We start from the raw sequence: 19502 nt of genomic DNA on the forward strand, positions 1-19502 counted from the left end.
TGACAGAATACCCTGGCTACTGTGTGGCACACTGAACAAATACATGTGATAGTTCACAAAGTGACATACACACACAACAGGTAAGGTCATGTCTCGCCTAACAAGTTTGAGGACTAGTTTTTCAAGACCAACCAAAACCTCCCCTCCCATTGCAGAGAGCTCCGAAGTAAACCGGTAGAAGAATTTATTTTTCCCAGGATGGTGGCATGACTACGCTGTTTGACCCTGCCTCTGATTGGCTCACCCTGACATTCTTATCTTAACCTTAACCAATCCCACTGATTTCGCCTAAGCTTAACCAACCTACCCAGTGCCGTCTGAACCTACCCAACGAACACAACGAGTACTAGCCAATCAGAGGGAGAGTAGGGCGGGTCATTCCTTCACCAAACTAGGATTCCCAAATTTGCCAACCGGTATATTGAAGACAGCACCCAAAAGTACAAGTAGCCAACTCTATCCTATCTCATCGACGCAGCAGCAAATTAACAGGTAGACGAATCACTGCAGTATTTCTTCTTCTTTTCAATTTCTGTTGTGTTTGCAGGGTTCTAATGTTAGTTATAGCGAAGCGTATAATTGTTCGTAGAAAGTCCCTGTAAATTTCAGAGAAAAGGGAATTGATTTGTTCTTAGATGAACCGACTACGTAGTCAGTGATTGGGAAATCACAAGCTTAATGTTACGCATGTATTTTGTTGTGTATTTGCATTAATGAGTAATAATAACGTGTGATCGACAACTTGCATTTGTGAGTTTAACGCGATCTCTTGGTCGCCTATTTACCAGTCGTCTGCACGCGACGTTTCAGTGTTTCGCATCATTGGTTTGATGCGTATCATGCCCCCATGCTACAGCAGTATGCGAACGTATACGGAAATATAACAGTTTACATCGCTTTGCTTTTCCGCCAAAGTGGTTCTGAATAGCCGTACGCTGGAAGACGTGTTGAAACATAAAGAACTTTGGGTAAATTCGGCGCACAGATATTTTGCAAATGTTTCCGAAGACCTTGCGAAATCACTTATGGTGCTTCCCTAAAATCTATCATCCGGTTGGTTTTGAAAACTCAGCTTGGCGTTTTTGGACAGATCCATCTCCACTAATTTCAGGGTGTCATATCAGAAGCCTTTACAGACATGGAGTCTCTTGTCTGCCACTGCAGACACAGTAGTTACACAGTTTATTGGCATATCAAGTACGATGTCAATACACTGAGATTATGAACAGGCCTTCTGTTTAGGAAGTTCACCTCAATTCCATAGGGCTAAAAAAAGAGGTCTGCAACAGTCTGTTATCCTGGGGAAATATACAAAGGAATGCTTAAAAGAATAGGGGAGACCGGGGGCAATTGTAACAGGGGGCTATTGTAACATCTTAAATTGCCCCAATCAGAAATGAGATACAACCATGAAATTCATTATGCACTTGCTTTTTGATGATCCCTCTCTGCCTACCAAAGGAAAAGCTAATATCTCATGCATTTCTGATTTTATCTGATAACTCATTTTTGAGATATGAAATTTTTTTTTTCATCTTCAGTATTTTTCTTATTCCGTCTTAACCTTAAATGTCTATTAATTGAAACACATCTAGTTTTGATGACCATTTTGTTGGCTATCATTTGCTATATTTGTCATATGTTAACTTTGTTGTTTGTAGCCAGCAGGCAGCTTTGTATCATGGGTGGTGAATCGGGGGCAGTAGTGCCCCCAACACTATCAAAATGATGATGATGATGTTTTTCCCCTTTATAATGTAGAAAAGTTATTTATATTCAGTTTATATGTAGGGCGGCACGGTGGTGTGGTGGTTAGCACTCTCGCCCAACACTATCAAAATGATGATGATGATGTTTTTCCCCTTTATAATGTAGAAAAGTTATTTATATTCAGTTTATATGTAGGGCGGCACGGTGGTGTGGTGGTTAGCACTCTCGCCTCACAGCAAGAGGGTTGCTGGTTCGATCCCGGGCGTGGGAGCCCTTCTGTGCGGAGTTTGCATGTTCTCCCCGTGTCAGCGTGGGTTCTCTCCGGGCACTCTGGCTTCCTCCCACAGTCCAAAGACATGCAGATTGGGGACTAGGTTAATTGATAACTCTAAATTGTCCGTAGGTGTGAATGTGAGTGTGAATGGCTGTTTGTCTCTATGTGTCAGCCCTGCGATAGTCTGGCGACCTGTCCAGGGTGTACCCTGCCTCTCGCCTGATGTCAGCTGGGATAGGCTCCAGCCCCCCCGCGACCCTCAAGAGGATGAAGTGGTTAGAAGATGAATGAATGAGTTTATATGTATATTTATCTCTCTACATTTTTCGGCATAGTCCAGTGATTAAGTATTTTGCCTCTCAATCTGAGAATCTACGAGTCAAATTCGAGAGCCAATTTCTCACGCCCTCAAAATCTTAGGCCTAAATGTCCGTGAAAAACTAGAGCCATTTAATTAGCCTATCAGGTTAATAATAATTTTCAACTTAAAAATATTATCTAAAACGGCACCAATCAGTAAGGAGTATACAGTCTTGTTTGTGGTTCGGCCATATCGGTTATTTTTTACCATATCGGTATCGGTTTATCATAACAATATATCAGTAGAGCTATATCGGTATGATTCTTTTTTTGATTTATGATCCAACTTTTTCACAGGTGTCAGTTAAACTGGACTTTCATTAAGTTATACACTTGCTACAAGTTGTAAATATAGCCTAAAATTAACAGTGTTGGTTACTTGTGTTTTTTATAGTGGCCTTGTAAATTGTTGAAAGAAAACAATGCGGTAAATCTATTTTTGACTTTTTAATGTTGATGAGGCGAGTGTTTTTTATTGTTATTATACATTACTTTTATATGATATTAAATGGTTTTAAGTATATCTGCATTCTTGGGAGTTTACTTTGGTCCTTGGTATTGATATAAAGGTATTAAGTGTGTTGTTACAATTGCCCCCGTATGTGTTACAATCGCCCCCGCATGTGGGGGCGATTGTAACATTTGACTTCTAGTGTTTGAATCAATATTGTGACCCAAATGTTTTTTGTAAAAACATTTAATTACTGTTAACAAGTAGAACAAAGATACAAGTTTCTTACACAAAAAAAATATCCAAATAGCTCAAGCGGTCTTTTAGTTATGACATCAAAACCAAAAAGTGTTACAATTGCCCCCGGTCTCCCCTACTTAAGCTCCCAAATGACCATTTCTATATCAACCACACACCCCATGTTACATTGAATTTGTGAAGAAAACTTTGTTTTTCTCACATGCCTCTGATGAATGAAGAATCCCAAATAGGGGAACATTCATAATGAACTGAAGGTCACTGCTTGTTTTACAGCAGAACTATATGAAAACATCTATTTACAAATGGGATCAAAAGGATGTTTTATTTTATTCCATTATTTTTCAAAGTTATTATTCTGCATAGTCCAACCTTGAGCCATGGGTCACTTAAAGTCATAAGTTATAATGTTAAAGGGCTCCTCCATAGTCACATAAAGAGGAAGAAAACATTTAATCAGTTAAAGGGAAATTTCGGTTTATTTCAACCCGTCTCCTATCGTCCTAAATTTGCTTCAAGTGACTAGTGACATAGAAATAATAGTTAGCATGTTAGCCGTTAGCCTAGATACAGCCGTAGCGTCAGACCTGTTAAAACTTAATTGAATGGGCATCCTTTCAAGTGCAAAGTTAGTCCACTAAACAAGCTTTTTCTCCACAAAGACTGCCTCATATCGTTAGGATAAATGTCAGAGAACATATAGAAAACGACATGTAAACGTGTTGTCTTACCTTACTGGTGTGGTGCCGTGTGTGTTTATCATCTATCTCTGCTTTCCAAAGTGCGGCCTTACTGTCAAATAGCATTCTTACAAGGGACCCTCCTAACAGAAATATAACACGAGAAGCTCAAAAGATCTTGACATAGACAAAGTACTTTACTTTTTGCCTTAATCTGGGAGGAAGAGGGGAGTATGTATTTTGATACACAGACCGGTCAACTTTTCATCAACTAAAGGTCAAAATGGTTAAAGGGCTAAATGGTTCTATTGATGGAATACAGGTTTCTTTCATGAACATTTATGCTCCAAATGAGGATGAGCCTGACTTCATTCATAGAATATTCACCACAATACTACAGCACAGTTTTGGTATCCTATTGCAGGGAGGGGATTTCCACTGTGTCATGTCTCAGCTTATGGATAGGCAACCTCCCTCAAAAACTCCTACTATCAGAATGAGTAAATTGCTGCTCCTGGGGGAAGGCAACAATAGTTGTAATACATAAGGAAGGCAAGGACGCCACCAATTTCAAATCATGTAGACCCATATCACTGCCGAATTCAGATCTACATATATTAACACCTATTCCAGCAAGACTCGTCAATAAAATTATTACACAAATTAGTCACCCTGATCAGACTGGGTTTATTAGAGATAGATATTACGAGGGCAGGGTGAGAACACTACTTAATTTAATGATCCATCCAAAAGGCCAGGAGGAAGAAGCTATGATATTATCTCTCAATGCCCAAAAAGCATTTGACCGAGTGTCCTGGAAATACCTATTTCAGCTGCAGTTAAAGTGAATGGGTTTTCATCAGACAGATTTGCTTTTGAACGTGTGGCTGTAGACAGGGTTGCTCTCTAACACCCCTACTATTCAGTATTGCACCACTAGTGCAGCTTATCAGAGATGACAACAACATAAACGGACTGACAATATGGAGATAAGTTATCATTGTAAGTGCATGTTCTTGTATACCTAGCCCAAGCTACGACAGCAATTCTATACTTAAAGAAACTAATATCCACATATGGGTACTTCTCTGGCTACAAAGTGAATGTGGACAAAAAAATGGCTATGGATATAGGCAGTAAAATTTCACAAATGGTCAAGCTTCAGAGCATATTCAAATGGCCAAAAGTTGGCATCAGATATCTCGGAATTAAAATTCCCTCATCATTAGAAAAGTTGTACGACACAAATCCAAAATTATAGTAAGGATTTGGACCACTGGTTGACACTTCTACTATCTCTGTTCGGCCAGATTGAAAGTGTACCTATAAATGTATTGCCTAAGCTAGTTTATCCATTTCAGATGTTACCTATTGATATTCCCAAATCCACATTTGATAAATTGGACAGGCTTATCTCAAAATTTATATGGCAAGGAAGTAGTGGTAGCCAGGGTGGAGTAGGCTTACAATAACGGAGTCGTCAGCACAGAGTATGCAACAGAAAGCAACAGAAATGTGTGCATACATGCACAGCGAGGACAACATGCCGGGTTGCAGCGAGGGCTCTGTGCCTGCCAGACGCTGCCTGCACAGTGCGTGTCCGTCAGACCCGCACTTGAGAATCTGGACAACAGTACTGACAAGACTGCTGCTCTTCAGAGACTGTCCATCACCGATCACCCTGAGCGTGCACACGTGAGCACGGAGCACAGAGAAGCAGTCAGAGCTACAGGCTACAGTGAGGCTTAAAACAGAGTTCATATGACGTTTTTCAAAGCAACTTTTATGTCGGGGCTTCAGGACACTTGGATCACTACGGATGAGCATGTTGGAGATATTTTGTGGTTTCAATTTTGTGTTCTTGGACGTTAGTCTGGGGCGCCGTCTGCCATTAGGTGTGCTAGCCGCTCTCCCCGCCGATCTCCGCAAGGGATGTGAGGACTCTAAAACTTCACCAGAGCCTTCCTCAGCATGAGGGTGAGTAGATAATGGCTGAATTTTCATTTTTGGGTACACTATCCCTTTAACTTATTATTGATAAAGAACCAGACTGTTAAGACTAAAAAAGTTGTGGTATCGGCCGATTAAACGGCTATCGTTTTTTTTCTACTCCAAACTATCGTTATTATATTGACCTTTAAAAATCCGCTATCGGCCATGCCATGCATTCATGTATTCTTCTCAGTGTGCGATCGCTGCTTAGCTGTAACAGCTCTGTTTCTTCAGCTGGAGTTAGTCCCAGGTCCAGCAGTGACTCTGGGCTTTCAAATTCAAAGGGATTTTGAATCCACCATTGTCACTCAAAATGTCATATCTCTCTGCAGAAACATAGCGATCAAAGTTATCAATGAGCGCAAGTAGATGTGTCTGAATAAGTCCAGTCAGACATTTCACTTGTGTGTCAGTGACATCGTTTTCTTCTATGTGCTGTAACACAGTGTGAAACAAGTAGTGGCTTGGGTTTGTCCTTCTGAGACTAAAGAAGTCCAGTGGTTTATTTGCCAACTCCAACTTGCAGTGCAATGTTTCCAAATGTCTTTTTAGCTTGGTCTGCTTCAAACTCTCATATGCGAGTTTTTCACTGTAGATAACACACATGGGCTGTGGTTCTTGGTTGGGATTGGAACAATTAACAAAACCATAGTTCAAATAGTCCTTGTATGGCCTTGTCCCTGACTTTCTCTTTTTATTAGGAGGCTCTTCACCTACATTGACCCTTCCACCTGCGCCGTCATCTGCGGGTTGAATGTGACCGGTAGCTGTAGTTTGGCTGACAATAGTTGCAATCTACTCTTTAACTGGGTCTTTGGCTATTACTTGCAAAGCAGGGGCCGGTTCACGTCCATTTGTATGCTGGCTTCCTTCCCAGGCGGTAGTTTGGCGAGTGTTAGCTGCAGTCTTGTTTTTAGCTGGTTCTTTCTTTTTAATCAGCCAAGCATCCATTTCTAGTTGCTAGCTTCAGGTTCAAAATCTGTCAACTGTTAAGGCTGAAACCGTAGCCCTTTTTAGATAGGAATTGTGCAAATTTGCAGGAAAGCCCAATCAGTCTTTTTTCAGCATTGGCAATATAAAAACAAAATCGGGGAGTGCAGCAAAATGCCGCCTACCTAATTTTGTTTAAATACAGAATGCGTCTTTTTCGGGGCAATGGGGGGCGTGAGCAAGTAACAAAATGTGTGGCTCAGCGTGTGACGTACCCAGTGACGTGGGAGGGAAGCCGCGGCTGGTCAGTCCTTCGGCAATTCTCTCGTAAGTTGGCCCGTCCTTCACCGTTCCCGTCATCTGACGGTTAATGGCGTCTTCGTTTGTGAGGACAAAGAGGGTGCGCAATTCTTTTTCTCCCCAGTTGCTCATCTTTACAGTGTCTTTCAGGTTTGTGTTTCCCTTGTTGAAGCACAATTCAAGGCCTGGAGCTGGGCCTGAAGGCTCCCGACCTTGTTCTCTACTTCCCGAACAAACTTACTTTGTTTTCTATTAAGTGTCTATAACTCAAATACTCAGAGGTCAAAGAATCACTGGAGACACGTAGAATCAGGTGCAACTGAGTTTAATGTGCACGCAGGCAACAGCACATACAACTCATGAGTCAAGCTCCGGAGCAGGACTGAAGTTTCTTTTCTTTTAAAGCTGGTGAAGATTCTGTCGAGTCTCCACCTCTTTTCTTTTAATCCTACCCACTTGAGCCCGAACATAATGGTGTCATGGTTTTTCCCTTTTCCGCTGAAGCCAGTTTTAACCGTGTAATGCTTTTCTCGGGCAATCTGGGCCCGCCTCCTCTTTCCAGGCCATACAGTGGTGGAAAAAAGTTTTCGGACACCCTTAAAATTTTACACAATCTCAAATATTATCATAAAATATTTGTGGAAAAATCTTTTTTGTGTTTCAAAAGGTGTGGCTGCATGAGACAGATACAAACAAATGCAAATTATATTTTTTTGTTTATTGTTTACAAGAAAAACTAACAAAACTAAATTCTTGACAGCTTCAATATGTCAGTTCTCAACATTGTCGGTATCAAAGTCAACAAATAACAGAGAATGTGTTCAAAACTGAACAAAAAATAAACAAACCATCACATCATCAAATTAATATTTAGTAGTCCTGCCATTGGCATGTAGTAGAGCTCTAATCCTGGCTGGCATGTTCCCCACAAGCCTTTCACACTGTTGAGGGGTAATCTTGTCCCATTCTTCTTGAATTACTGCTTTTAATTCTTCTAAATTCTTTGGTTTATGCTTTGAAACAGACCTTTTGATAATCCACCACAGATTTTCAATGGGGCTCATGTCCGGGGATTGAGCTGGCCACTCTAAGACCTGGATACTATGCTCCTGCAGCCAAGTTCTACTGGCCTTGGATGTGTGGCAAGGGGCATTATCTTGTTGAAACATCCAGTTTTTACCTCGACGGAACAGTGCACGCGCAGAAGGGAGCATGTGGGTTTCGAGAATGGTACAATACTTGGTAGAGTACAATGTGCCATCACAGACAGTGAGATGACCAACACCAGCAGCACTCATGCATCCCCAAACCATGATACTGCCTCCACCATGCTTGACAGTAGGTACTGTACATGCTGGAGATAATGCTTCGCCTGGCCTTCTGTGTACCCTCACATTAGTAGGAGGAAGATAAAGCTGGAAACTGGACTCATCTGACCACAAAATCTTCTTCCAATTCCTGGCTCTCCAGTTCTTGTGTGCCTGGGCCCAACGACGCCGGGCTAACCTCTGTCTCTCATTGATCAGGGGCTTCTTGATAGCCTTGTAGGACCTTAAGCCATGATCTAAAAGTTGGCCACGTACAGTGCGGGTGGAACACTGGACACCAGTTTGGTTTGACCACTGCTGCTGAAGCTCCTGTGATGTCATTCGGCGTTTTTTTCCTGCACATGCGGATCAGGATGCGGTCATTTCTTGCTGAAGAAACCCTTGGACGCCCAGATCTTGGTTTGTCTTCCAAGCTGTTGGTTCGTCTGTATTTCTGCAGAGTGTATCCAACTGCTGAAGGACTGCATCTGCACTTCCTGGCTATCTGGCGGCAGCTGTACCCTTCCTGGCTGAGAATCTTTATCTTCAGGCGTGTTTCCAGCGTTAGGTTCCTTGTTTTAGCCATTTTTGTGTCTGAAGAACTTTCAAATGTGCTGGCTTTATGTAGACACGAAGCTTGGCAACAAAAATTGTGTCTTTTAATAAAAAGAACGACCTTCATCACTGGTACCAAAATGACCCAATACTCAAAATTTCTTATGTATTTTTATGGAACCAATCAATTTTAAGTTTTAATGGCTTTTTTAGGATTTATTTAGTATTTTGGCTGTGACTGTACTAAAAGAAATTGCACTTGAAGACCTAAGAGTGATTCTTAATGCAGTATTTCACAAATGCATGGGGTGTCCGAAAACTTTTTTCCACAATTTATATTTATATCATTAGTGATTTTCAGAACAATATGTGATGTAAACACGAATGATTTCTAACTCAATAATGACCCTTGATTCAAAAACCTACAAATACTGTAAGTCCATCTATCAATCAGTCAATCAATCAATCAATCAATTTTATTTATAAAGCCCAATATCACAAATCACAATTTGCCTCACAGGGCTTTACAGCATACGACATCCCTCTGTCCTTTGGACCCTCGCAGCGGATAAGGAAAAACTCCCCCAAAAAAACCCTTTAACGGGGGAAAAAAAAAATGGTAGAAACCTCAGGAAGAGCAACTGAGGAGGGATCCCTCTTTCAGGATGGACAGATGTGCAATAGATGTCGTACAGAACAGATCAACATAATACATTAACAGTAATCCGCGTGACACAATGTGACAGAAAGAGAGACAGAGAGAGATGCAGGACAGACGGTAATGACAGTAGCTTACAACAACATTAATTAAAGTAATAATATTATAATTATAATTATGGCTATTGTGGTACAATATATTGAAAGTATATATTAATATCTGATAGTATACATATGTGACATTAATCATATGTGTATAATAACAGTAGAAGTATGACTAATGACTAAGTTAACCTGCGAGACAGTGGAGCAGGCTCCGGAGAAGAAGCTGAGTAGCTGGAGGTCCCCCGGGTCTTAAGTCTAGTCTTTAATGTGGAGATGGTGGCTGCCCCCCAGACCGCAACAGGAAGATGATTCCACAGGAGGAGCCTGATAGTTGAAGGCTCTGGCTCCTGATCTACTTTTGGTAACTTTAGGGACCACGAGTAACCCTGCATTCTCAGAGCGCAGTGTTCTGGTGGGATAATATGGCACTATGAGCTCTCTAAGATATGATGGAGCCTGACCATTTAGAGCTTCATAAGTTAGGAGTAGAATTTTAAATTCAATTCTGGATTTTACAGGGAGCCAGTGCAGAGTAGCTGGAACAGGAGAAATGTGTTCTTGCCTCTTAGTTCCTGTCAGTACACGTGCTGCTGGAGAGTTTTTAAAGACTTATTAGAGCTACCTGATAATAGGGAGTTACAGTAATCCAGCCTAGAGGTAACAAAAGTGTGGACCAATTTTTCTACATCTTTTCGGGTCAGGATAGGCCTAATTTTTGCAATATTACGCAGATGAAAAAATGCAGTCCATGAGGTTTGTTTTAAATGGCAATTAAAAGACAAATCTTGGTCAAATATTACTCTGAAGTTTCTTACGGTAGTGCTAGAGGCCAGAGCAATGCCATCCAGAGAAACTATGTCATCAGATAAAGAGTCTCTGAGGTGTTTGTGACCAAGAACAATAACTTCAGTTTTGTCTGAATTTAACATAAGGAAATTGGAGCTCATCCAGGTTTTTATGTCTTTAAGGCAATTTTGAAGTTTAGTTAACTGATCAGTTTCTTCTGGCTTCATCGATAAATACAATTGTGTATCATCCGCATAACAATGGAAATTTACAGAGTGATTTCTAATGATGTTACCTAAAGGAAGCATATATAGAGTAAATAGGATTGGTCCAAGCACAGAACCTTGTGGAACTCCAAAACAAACTTTAGTACGTAAGGATGATTCATCGTGAACATTAACAAACTGAAAACGATCAGATAAATAAGATTTAAACCAGCTTAGTGCAGAACCTTTTAGGCCAATTAAATGTCAGTCTCTGTAGCAGAATTTGATGGTCAATTGTGTCAAATGCCACACTAAGATCTAATAAAACAAGTACAGAGACGAGTCCTTTGTGTGAAGCAATCAAAAGATCATTTGTAATTTTAACTAGTGCTGTCTCAGTGCTATGATGGACTCTAAATCCTGACTGAAATTCTTCAAATAAATTATTATCATGGAGAAAATCACACAGCTGATCTGCGACTACTTTCTCAAGGATCTATCAAAGAAAGGGAAGATCAGATAGTGGTCTATAGTTGGCTAACACCTCTGGATCCAGGGTGGGCTTTTTTAGGAGAGGTTTAATTACAGCTACCTTAAAAGACTGTGGTACAAAGCCTGTTAAAGATTGATCGTGTCTAATAAGTGAGTGTGAACTAAAGGTAAGACTTCCTTAAGTAGCCTAGTTGGGATGGGGTCTAAGAGACATGTTGATAGGGATGTATATCGTTAGGATTTAATACCGATACCGATATCGATACTGCTTATCGATACTAATACTTATTGATACTCTTATCGATACTACTGTACATAATTTGGTGTAAAAAATAATGATGTGAAAAGATGTTAAAAAGATTCAGCTTTTTTAATTCAAAATCAGCGAGCAAATCTTGTCTCTAACAACTGTTGTAAGCCCTATTTAGGATGGGTGTAAGCTTAACTTAAGCAGGTATGAGGGTTTCAGATAGTATCTCTCTGGAAGGGGGCTGGTAACCTGGGTTAAGGGCTTTGGTCATCTCCCTACAGGAAAATAATATTCATAATAAAAAGTGACAGTACAGCTCACACTGACTTCAAACTTGTGCAAACTTTTTTCTTTTTTTTTTTTTAACTTGCTAACGTGTTAACGTGCTAACATTACCTAGGCTAGCAAGCCAAGCTAATATATGCTTTTGCTATGCCGACCGTACCTAAACCACTTGGACTGAACTGTACTGAAGGGCTGTAGATCTTTGACAGTAAACTTAGTAACAGCCCTGTGGCATTCTTCAGTCTTTTCGGCAGTCATCTTCCATTTGCTGGCGATGGTGAATGGGGTTGTTGGGGGTGTTGGCGGTGGCTGAGCTGAAGTAGCTGCGGGAGCATGCCTATGTTCCCACAGCCCTATGTTCCCACAGCTCTATGTTCCCACATTTCCTTTTTCATAAATTTGTATCAGATTTTATCCCCCTTTCTCCCACTTTGGTAGCCAATTACACCCAACCTTATTACATAGGGCTGACCCCATGGCTGCTGCCGGATAGAAATGTTTGACGTTACATTTTACCATCATTAGCGCCTACGCCACCTAGATGGCCAAGGATAATAATAGTATATTAAATGTCATTAGATTAGCTAAGCTAACTGAACTAACAACACACATAAAGTTGTAATGCTTCCTTCTTAAATGCGTTAGCTAGCTACATTTCGTACCTTGACTTGACGTTGCTGAGGCAGTCTTAGGGTCGGAGAAGGGAAGCTGCTTTGAGGACGACATCACGTTGCTAGCCGCCGGGCTAACGTTACTTGACACTCTGCTTAGGCAGTCAAACACGCTGCACTCCTTCACCTTAATATTATGAGTGACTTGCAAGTGTTTCATGGCGTTGCTTGTGTTTCCTCCCTTGCACGAAACTAGTTTCTGACAAATATTGCATCTAGCTGAGTTTTCATTCGGTTTGGTAAAGTAAGCCCACACTTTTGACCACCGCGCTCTGATGGCCGACATATTGACTGGAGTGGAGATGAAGCAGGAGACGCAGCGTCATCACCTGACGAGGCGGTTGCGTCATTAACCCTTTGATGCATGTACTACAAAATTACTTATAGCAGCACTGTTTGTCAAAAAGCTTTGCGGTTCTAAAGGTCTTACAGCTGTGTTTGAGGGCAGATAGGTACTATGTGAGGACAGGACTAACAGTTAGAATTTTGTCATTAAAAAAGCTCATAAAATCATTACTTCTAAGGGCTAAAGGAATACAAGGCTCAGTAGAGCTGTGACTCTCAGTCAGCCTGGCTACAGTGCTGAAAAGAAACCTGGGGTTGTTCTTATTTTCTTCTATTAAAGCTGAGTAATAGTTTGCTCTGACATTGCGGAGGCCCATCTTATAAGTTTTGAGACTGTCTGCCCAGACTAAACCAGATTCTTCCATTTTGGTTAATCGCCAGTTCCTTTCAAATTTTCTCTATTTGTTTTAACTTACGGGTTTGAGAGTTATACCAAGGAGCGAACTTTCTTTGCTTTGTTAACTTCTTTTTAAGAGGTGCTATGGAGTCGAGTGTTGTTCACAGCAAGCCTACGGTGCTATCGACAAGATGATCAATTCGGGAGAGTTTAAAGTCGGTACGGGAAACCTCTGTTACTGAAGGACATGGTATTAAATTTAACGACAGAGGAGTCAGCACTATCTGATAAATATCTAGTATAGTAACTGTTGCTGAGTGGCGTGTAATCGAGTAAAAAGAAATCAAAAGTAATCAAATAATGATCCGATAGCGAGGGATTCTGCGGAAAGACTGTTAGGTTATCAATTTCAATTCCATATGTCAGAACTAGATCGAGGGTGTGGTTAAAACAGGGAGTGGGTTTATGTACACCCTGACTGAAGCCAGTGGAGTCCAATAATGAGATAAACACGGTAGCCAGGGAGTCATAATCATACACATTATATATATATATATATGTGTGTATGTATGTATGTATGTATGTGTGTGTGTGTGTGTGTGTGTATATATATATATATATATATGGGCATGTGAGAATGTATGCACATGTATGTTTATTTAAAAATGTATGTTTATTGTTGTATTTATTTATGTATTTATAAACTGCTCTGAAATTTTGCACTATTAGTCTGCTGACAGGGTAGCAGGGGTAGGACTATATAAGCATTGGCTTCCTCCTACTCCCTTTCAGGCATGGTCACACTTTCTGTATATATATATTCTGCTTTTTTTGAATGTCTGAAATAAACAGTAATGAAAACGTCAACATGAATGTTAAAATCGCCTACAGTAATAACTTTATCTGATTTAAGAACTAAACTGGATAAAAACTCTGAGAATTCAGATACAAATTCAGAATACGGGCCAGGAGCGCGGTACACTATATCAAATAAAAGTGGCTGCAAGGTTTTCCAGGTCGGATGCAAAAGACTAAGAACAAGGCTTTCAAATGAATTATAATCTAGTTTAGGTTTAGGGCTGATTAACAGACTAGAGTTAAAAATGGCTGCAACTCCCCCTCCTCGGCCGCTGCCTCGAGGAATGTGGGTATTATTATGACTGGGAGGAGTGGATTCATTTAGACTAATATATTCATCTGGACACAGCCAGATTTCAGTGAGGCTGAGTAAGTCAATATGATTATCTGATATTAATTCGTTTACTAACACGGCTTTAGATGTTAGAGACCTGATATTTAACAGTCCGCATTTAATTCTCCTGTTTTGTCTTTCTGTCACAGAAGAAGTTTTTTATATTTTATGAGGTTGTTTGGCACAACTCCTCTTTCTTTAATTTTATATTTAGATAATTGAGGTGGTACACAGAGTAACACTCGTCACACACCGTGTACACAGAGTAACGCTCGACTCACACCGTATACACAACACAACACAACATGGCGAACACCAGGCTGCTAATATTACATTACGTTCATAGCACCATTTCCAAGAAAATAATAAAGTACTAGGTCCAGTACATGTAACAGCAACACATACTACTCATAATATAATTATAAACCAAGTCACTTACTTATCCAACAGCAGCAAGGCAACATCTGTGTCTGCCCTCATCCCAATTTCTTCCTTCAGGGCTCTCCACCGAGCAAAAGGGACGCCAATACAAATCCTTGTTTGCCTTCTCCGTCGGTCACTTTCCTTCTTTGCTAATAGACCTTCAGCCGAACGTGCAGGCGTTTTCTTTGTGGTAGGATCCACTTCTGAACCATGTCTCGGCCGCTTCTTTGGGTTCTCCGCCATGTTGCTTTCTCTTTCTACCTGCGCTCTACCTCTTGCTATGAGACTCTCCGCTCTTCCTCCCCCTACCTTCTTGTTTTGAGGTAAAATGCGGCATTTCCTGTGCGCCAGCGCGGGAATGTCGCCGGTTGACACGCAAACTAAAAATGATATATATTGAAAAATACCGCGAGATGTTAGAGGAGCTGATCGGCTTAATCAGCATTGTGTCATCTCCTCTAGTAGTGGCTTGGGTGAAACGGACATTTACGGACATGTAGAAGTTAGGCACTATAGCTTTAACGAAACCCACATTGTTTGCTGGACACCACCTGGACAGCCAGTGATTAAATGATGACATGCGGCTAAACATGTCATCAGTGGTCAGATTTGGGAGGGGTCCAGAGAAAACTACAGTCTGACATAGTTTTTGTGTATTCACACACCGAGGCAACATTAATTTTAGTGACCTCCAATTGGCGTAACCAGGTGTCATTGCCGCCAACCTGAATAATGATCTTACTAAATCTATGTTTAGCTTTAGCCAGCTCGCCCGCTCTGGCCCCAGGGATACATTTGACTATGGCCGCTGGTGTCGTTAACTTCATGTTTGTCAGAATAGAGCTGCCAATGATCAGAGTTTTCTCCTCAGCGGGTGAGCCGCTGAGTGGGGAAAAGTGGTTAGAAACATGAACAGGCTGGTGGTGAACCGTGGACTTCGGCTTGGAGCTACGCTTCTCCCGGACAGTTACCCAGCCTCCCAGCTGCACGGAGGTCCGCTAGCAGAGGCTATGCTATGTGGCTCTGCACCGGCTACAGGGGGCTGGCTAACTATCGCAGCTACCGAGTGATTTTCCATGGTGCGGAGCCGCGCTTCTAATTCACTGAGCCTGGCCTCCAGCGCAGCAAATAAACTACACTTGTTACTTTTACCACTGTCGCTAAAGGAGGCAGAGGCATAGCTAAACATCTGGCACACCGAGCAAGAAAGAGCAGAAGGAGAAGCCATCTCTAACTGTTAAGCTAATGTAGCTGACAAGGTTAATAGCGTGCGAACGGGGTCAGCCCTATGGTCCCACAGCCCAATGGTCCCACAGCCCTATGTTCCCACATTTCTAAGATTTTTTTTTTTTTTTTTCACTGAAAATTAGGCCCTATGTTCCCACAGCCCTATGTTCCCACATTTCTAAGATTTTTTTTTTCACTGAAAATTAGGCCCTATGTTCCCACAGCCCTATGTTCCCACATTTCAAAGATTTTTCTTAAAATTAGGCCCTATGTTCCCACAGTCCTATATTCCCACATTTCAAAGATTTTTCTTAAAATTAGGCCCTATGTTCCCACAGTTCCCATATTTCTAAGATTTTTCTCAAAATTAAACCCTATGTTCCCACATTTCTAGGACATTTTCAAAATTAGGTCTTGTGTTCCTACTTTTCCCTTCAATTTAAGCCCTATCCTCCCACAAGGGTTAGGGTTAGGGGGGGTAATAGGTTGGGTGTAATTGGCTACCAAATTGGGAGAAAAGGGGATAAAATCTGATACAAATTTATGAAAAAGGAAATGTGGGAACATAGGCACGCTCCGATGCAAACAACAGCTAAGAGATTAGCAAGAAAGTCGTAAAAAGGAGGAGAGCTATAAGTGCTTAAACAGAACTAGTGTAGGTTGAGACTTTGATGTACAGCTACAAAATCAACCACATTTGTTTCAAAACTGGGAATAATACACTAGGCTTGTGCCGATTTCCGGTTTAACCGGCTCGGTCCGGTTTAAGAGCTCCACCCGGTCTAATTCACGTGAACTGGATAAACCGGGTGGGGGTGGGGGGCTTTTCACATCAGCGGCATGTCAAGGGACTATATTTAACTTATCTTGCATTGAAACATGCATTATGACAACTTAATAAGGTATATGTATGTTTTTAAATGAAGTGGAGGAGCCTACAAGTGTTTTGTTTAGTTTGTCTCGGAGGCTCTGCGGACTGCGGACTCCGCAGCTCCGCTCAGTTGTCTGCTGCTGCGAGAGAAGTGTCCTTCTGCTTCTTCTTCTTGTGTAACCTTGTGTGTATTGGCAGTTAATACAGCATCATTGCCACCTAGTGGATTGGAAGCGCATTACACTTATAATAGGCTTTTATTGGGAAAAATAGCTCAAATGCCACCCCCAGTGGTAAAATTAGGTATATAATTCAATATATCGGTTCGGTTAGATATTTGGCTTTAAATCAAACCGGTTGGAAAATTTTCAAACCGGCACAAGCCTATAATACACTTAAGACCTTGATGATACTTTTTTGTGGAAACTGTTAGTTTCCATTGAAGCACATAGCCATGGTGGCACGGCGAAAGTAGACATTTTACCGCAATTGGCAGTAACTTATGTGTACTTCGTTCAATCTGCCTGAAACTTAAGATACTCCTTAAGAGTCTAGGCCTGGACACATGATATGAGTTTCGTCAATGGGTGGGCAAAATGGCTTGGCCACACCCTTTAAAGAGAAGCCTCCACGGCATGTTTCACTGACATGCACGGAATTTGATACACACATGTATCGCACCCTGACGCACAAAAAAGCTTTTTGGACCCATAGGCCAAACTCAACAGGAAGTCGGACATTTCGAATTTCCAAGTATTTTGCACGCTTCGCATTTTAACAAACTCCTGCAGACAGAATCCGATTGACTTTATAACTAATGCATACCATTGAGACAACTTTGTGATCAAAAGTTAATAAAAGATTCAGTCAACGTTGAAGCATGTGGCTGTGGCATGGCGTCAAGTTTTGATGTCTCAAAAACAATAACATGATGTATCATTAGTGCATTTTCCAGCGCCTTATAGTCGAAAGAGGAAGTGGCGCAAAATGTGAAATGGGTCATTCCAGCGCTCACACTCTGTGAAAGATATGCCATCTCACTCCTGCGTGTGGTGTCTGACTTTCACAGAAATAAACTGCTGCGTCAGCTTTAATTTAATTTAATTTATTGTTGCTTGCCTGTAAGCCACATAGGCACAGCTAAAAAAAAATTATAAAAAAAACAGCATGGAAGTTCTGAAAATGTTTAAGTTCTGAAAAGTTTTAAGTTACTGGAATTGAAATATTATTGAATTAAAAAAAAAAAAGAAGAAAAGAAAAGAAAAAGAAATATTATTGAATTATTATTCCAGGTAAAAACAAAAAAAGCATTTGCCTGTTACTGCTTATCAAATGTGGTGGTTTCTTTTCTTATTGCAAATTACATGAAAGCTGAGATTTGTTGTGTTGTGTGTGTGTGTGTGTGTGTGCGTGTGTGCGTGCGTGTGTGTGTGTGTGCACGTTTGCATGTGTGCGTGTGTGTGTGTTTTCCAGGTGAAAGATGGGCACCCAGAGCCAGGTTGTGGACAGGTTGCGGTCAGCGTTTCGTTCAGGTGTCACAATACCAGAGCAGTTTCGTCAAACTCAGCTTACCAAGCTTATGTCCATGATCAAAGATAATGAGGAACAGATTTTAGATGCCCTGCACAAAGACCTTGCGAAGGTAGAAGACTGTGCTCATGTGTCACAGACACAGACAATACACACACACACGCACAACACATGAATATGCTCTCACATGCAAATGCCTCACACCCTGATGCTGATCAAGAGGTTTTGTCTGGCCCTAGCAGCCATGATGATGGTGAAATTAAACATTTCACGAAGCCTGTAACAAAACTTTCCAAAAGTGAAAGGTAAAAGTTTCCTTTCCAAAGTCCTTTCACCCCTTCTCCTACTATTCTAGCACGTTTATTTAGCCTCCTCATTTTATGATGCTGTACAATTGTTTTTTTTTCTCCAATTATGATTTTGTGACTTTGAATTGAAAAAACTTACAACTCATTATTTTTTAAATTTGTACATTTTAGGTACATGCATGGTTGCATGCAGACATGCAGGGTGTATGAGGCACAGCATATAATTTGTGTGTCTGCTACAATATATTAAGCACTAACCATTTGTTTTCATTGTTGTTCTTGCACTTCAGCCCAAATTTGAGGCCATCATATCTGAGGTAGATATAGTGATCAATGAGCTGCACTATGCCATCACCAACTTCACAAGCTGGATGCAGCCAGAGTATGTTGGCAAAAACCTGGTACGTTTAACAATGATTTGTCACAACTGTGTGGTGCATACATGTTTTTTTGTTTTGTTTTTTTTTACATAGGAGAGGTCAATGGAATTTTAATTATTGTTTACCATAATCTGTTTGTTTGTTTTTTCAGAAAAAAAATGAATGATCCTTTAGTGAAGAAATGTTTAAATATGACTTGTATGTGAAAGTATCTTCATATTATTTTGTGTGACCCATATCCAGAGTTTCAATTTACAAATTTAAAGAGTAAATCAAAAGGCTGGAAGGTGTATCTTGCTTTTGACCACACACACAGTGGCTCAAATGTGATGCCACAGTGTACTGTCCCCCTGAATTACACTTCTACATCACTGCAGCAGTCTGTCAAGTGAAGTCACTGGAGTTGGCAAAAACAAAATTTCAGCTATTGTTCAACAGGTATTGTGCTGCCATGAAGCAGAGGGACTTGCAAGGGACAGATTAAAAAAGAAAGGTACTCTGACTTTTAGTCTTCAGTAAGAGTCAAACTCCCAAAGTGTTGGATCCTACATTTTCCACAATGCAACCTGATGGCATCTGTCTCCCCCCAGAATCCCAGAAACAAATCTTTTTCTAAAGCA

The 19502-nt window shown here is 40.9% G+C and overlaps 1 protein-coding gene across 4 annotated transcripts in view; it reads left to right on the top strand.

Annotated features, from left to right (window-relative positions):
- The first annotated feature begins 349 nt into the window (after positions 1-349).
- Positions 350-19502, top strand: part of aldh3b1 (aldehyde dehydrogenase 3 family, member B1) — a 42006-nt gene continuing 22853 nt past the window's right edge. For 2 of the 4 annotated variants that reach the window (XM_033644814.2, XM_033644816.2), the window contains exons 1-3: positions 350-492; positions 18138-18306; positions 18793-18903. In XM_033644814.2, coding sequence (XP_033500705.2) covers positions 18145-18306; positions 18793-18903 — 273 coding nt within the window. In that variant the 5' untranslated portion in view covers positions 350-492; positions 18138-18144. Of the gene's footprint in view, positions 493-3969; positions 5711-18137; positions 18307-18792; positions 18904-19502 lie in introns of those variants that run through there. The other 2 variants (XM_078161746.1, XM_033644817.2) reach the window with 2 other exon arrangements.

The sequence above is a fragment of the Epinephelus lanceolatus genome, chromosome 18, assembly GCF_041903045.1.
Source record: "Epinephelus lanceolatus isolate andai-2023 chromosome 18, ASM4190304v1, whole genome shotgun sequence".
Taxonomy (NCBI): domain Eukaryota; kingdom Metazoa; phylum Chordata; class Actinopteri; order Perciformes; family Serranidae; genus Epinephelus; species Epinephelus lanceolatus.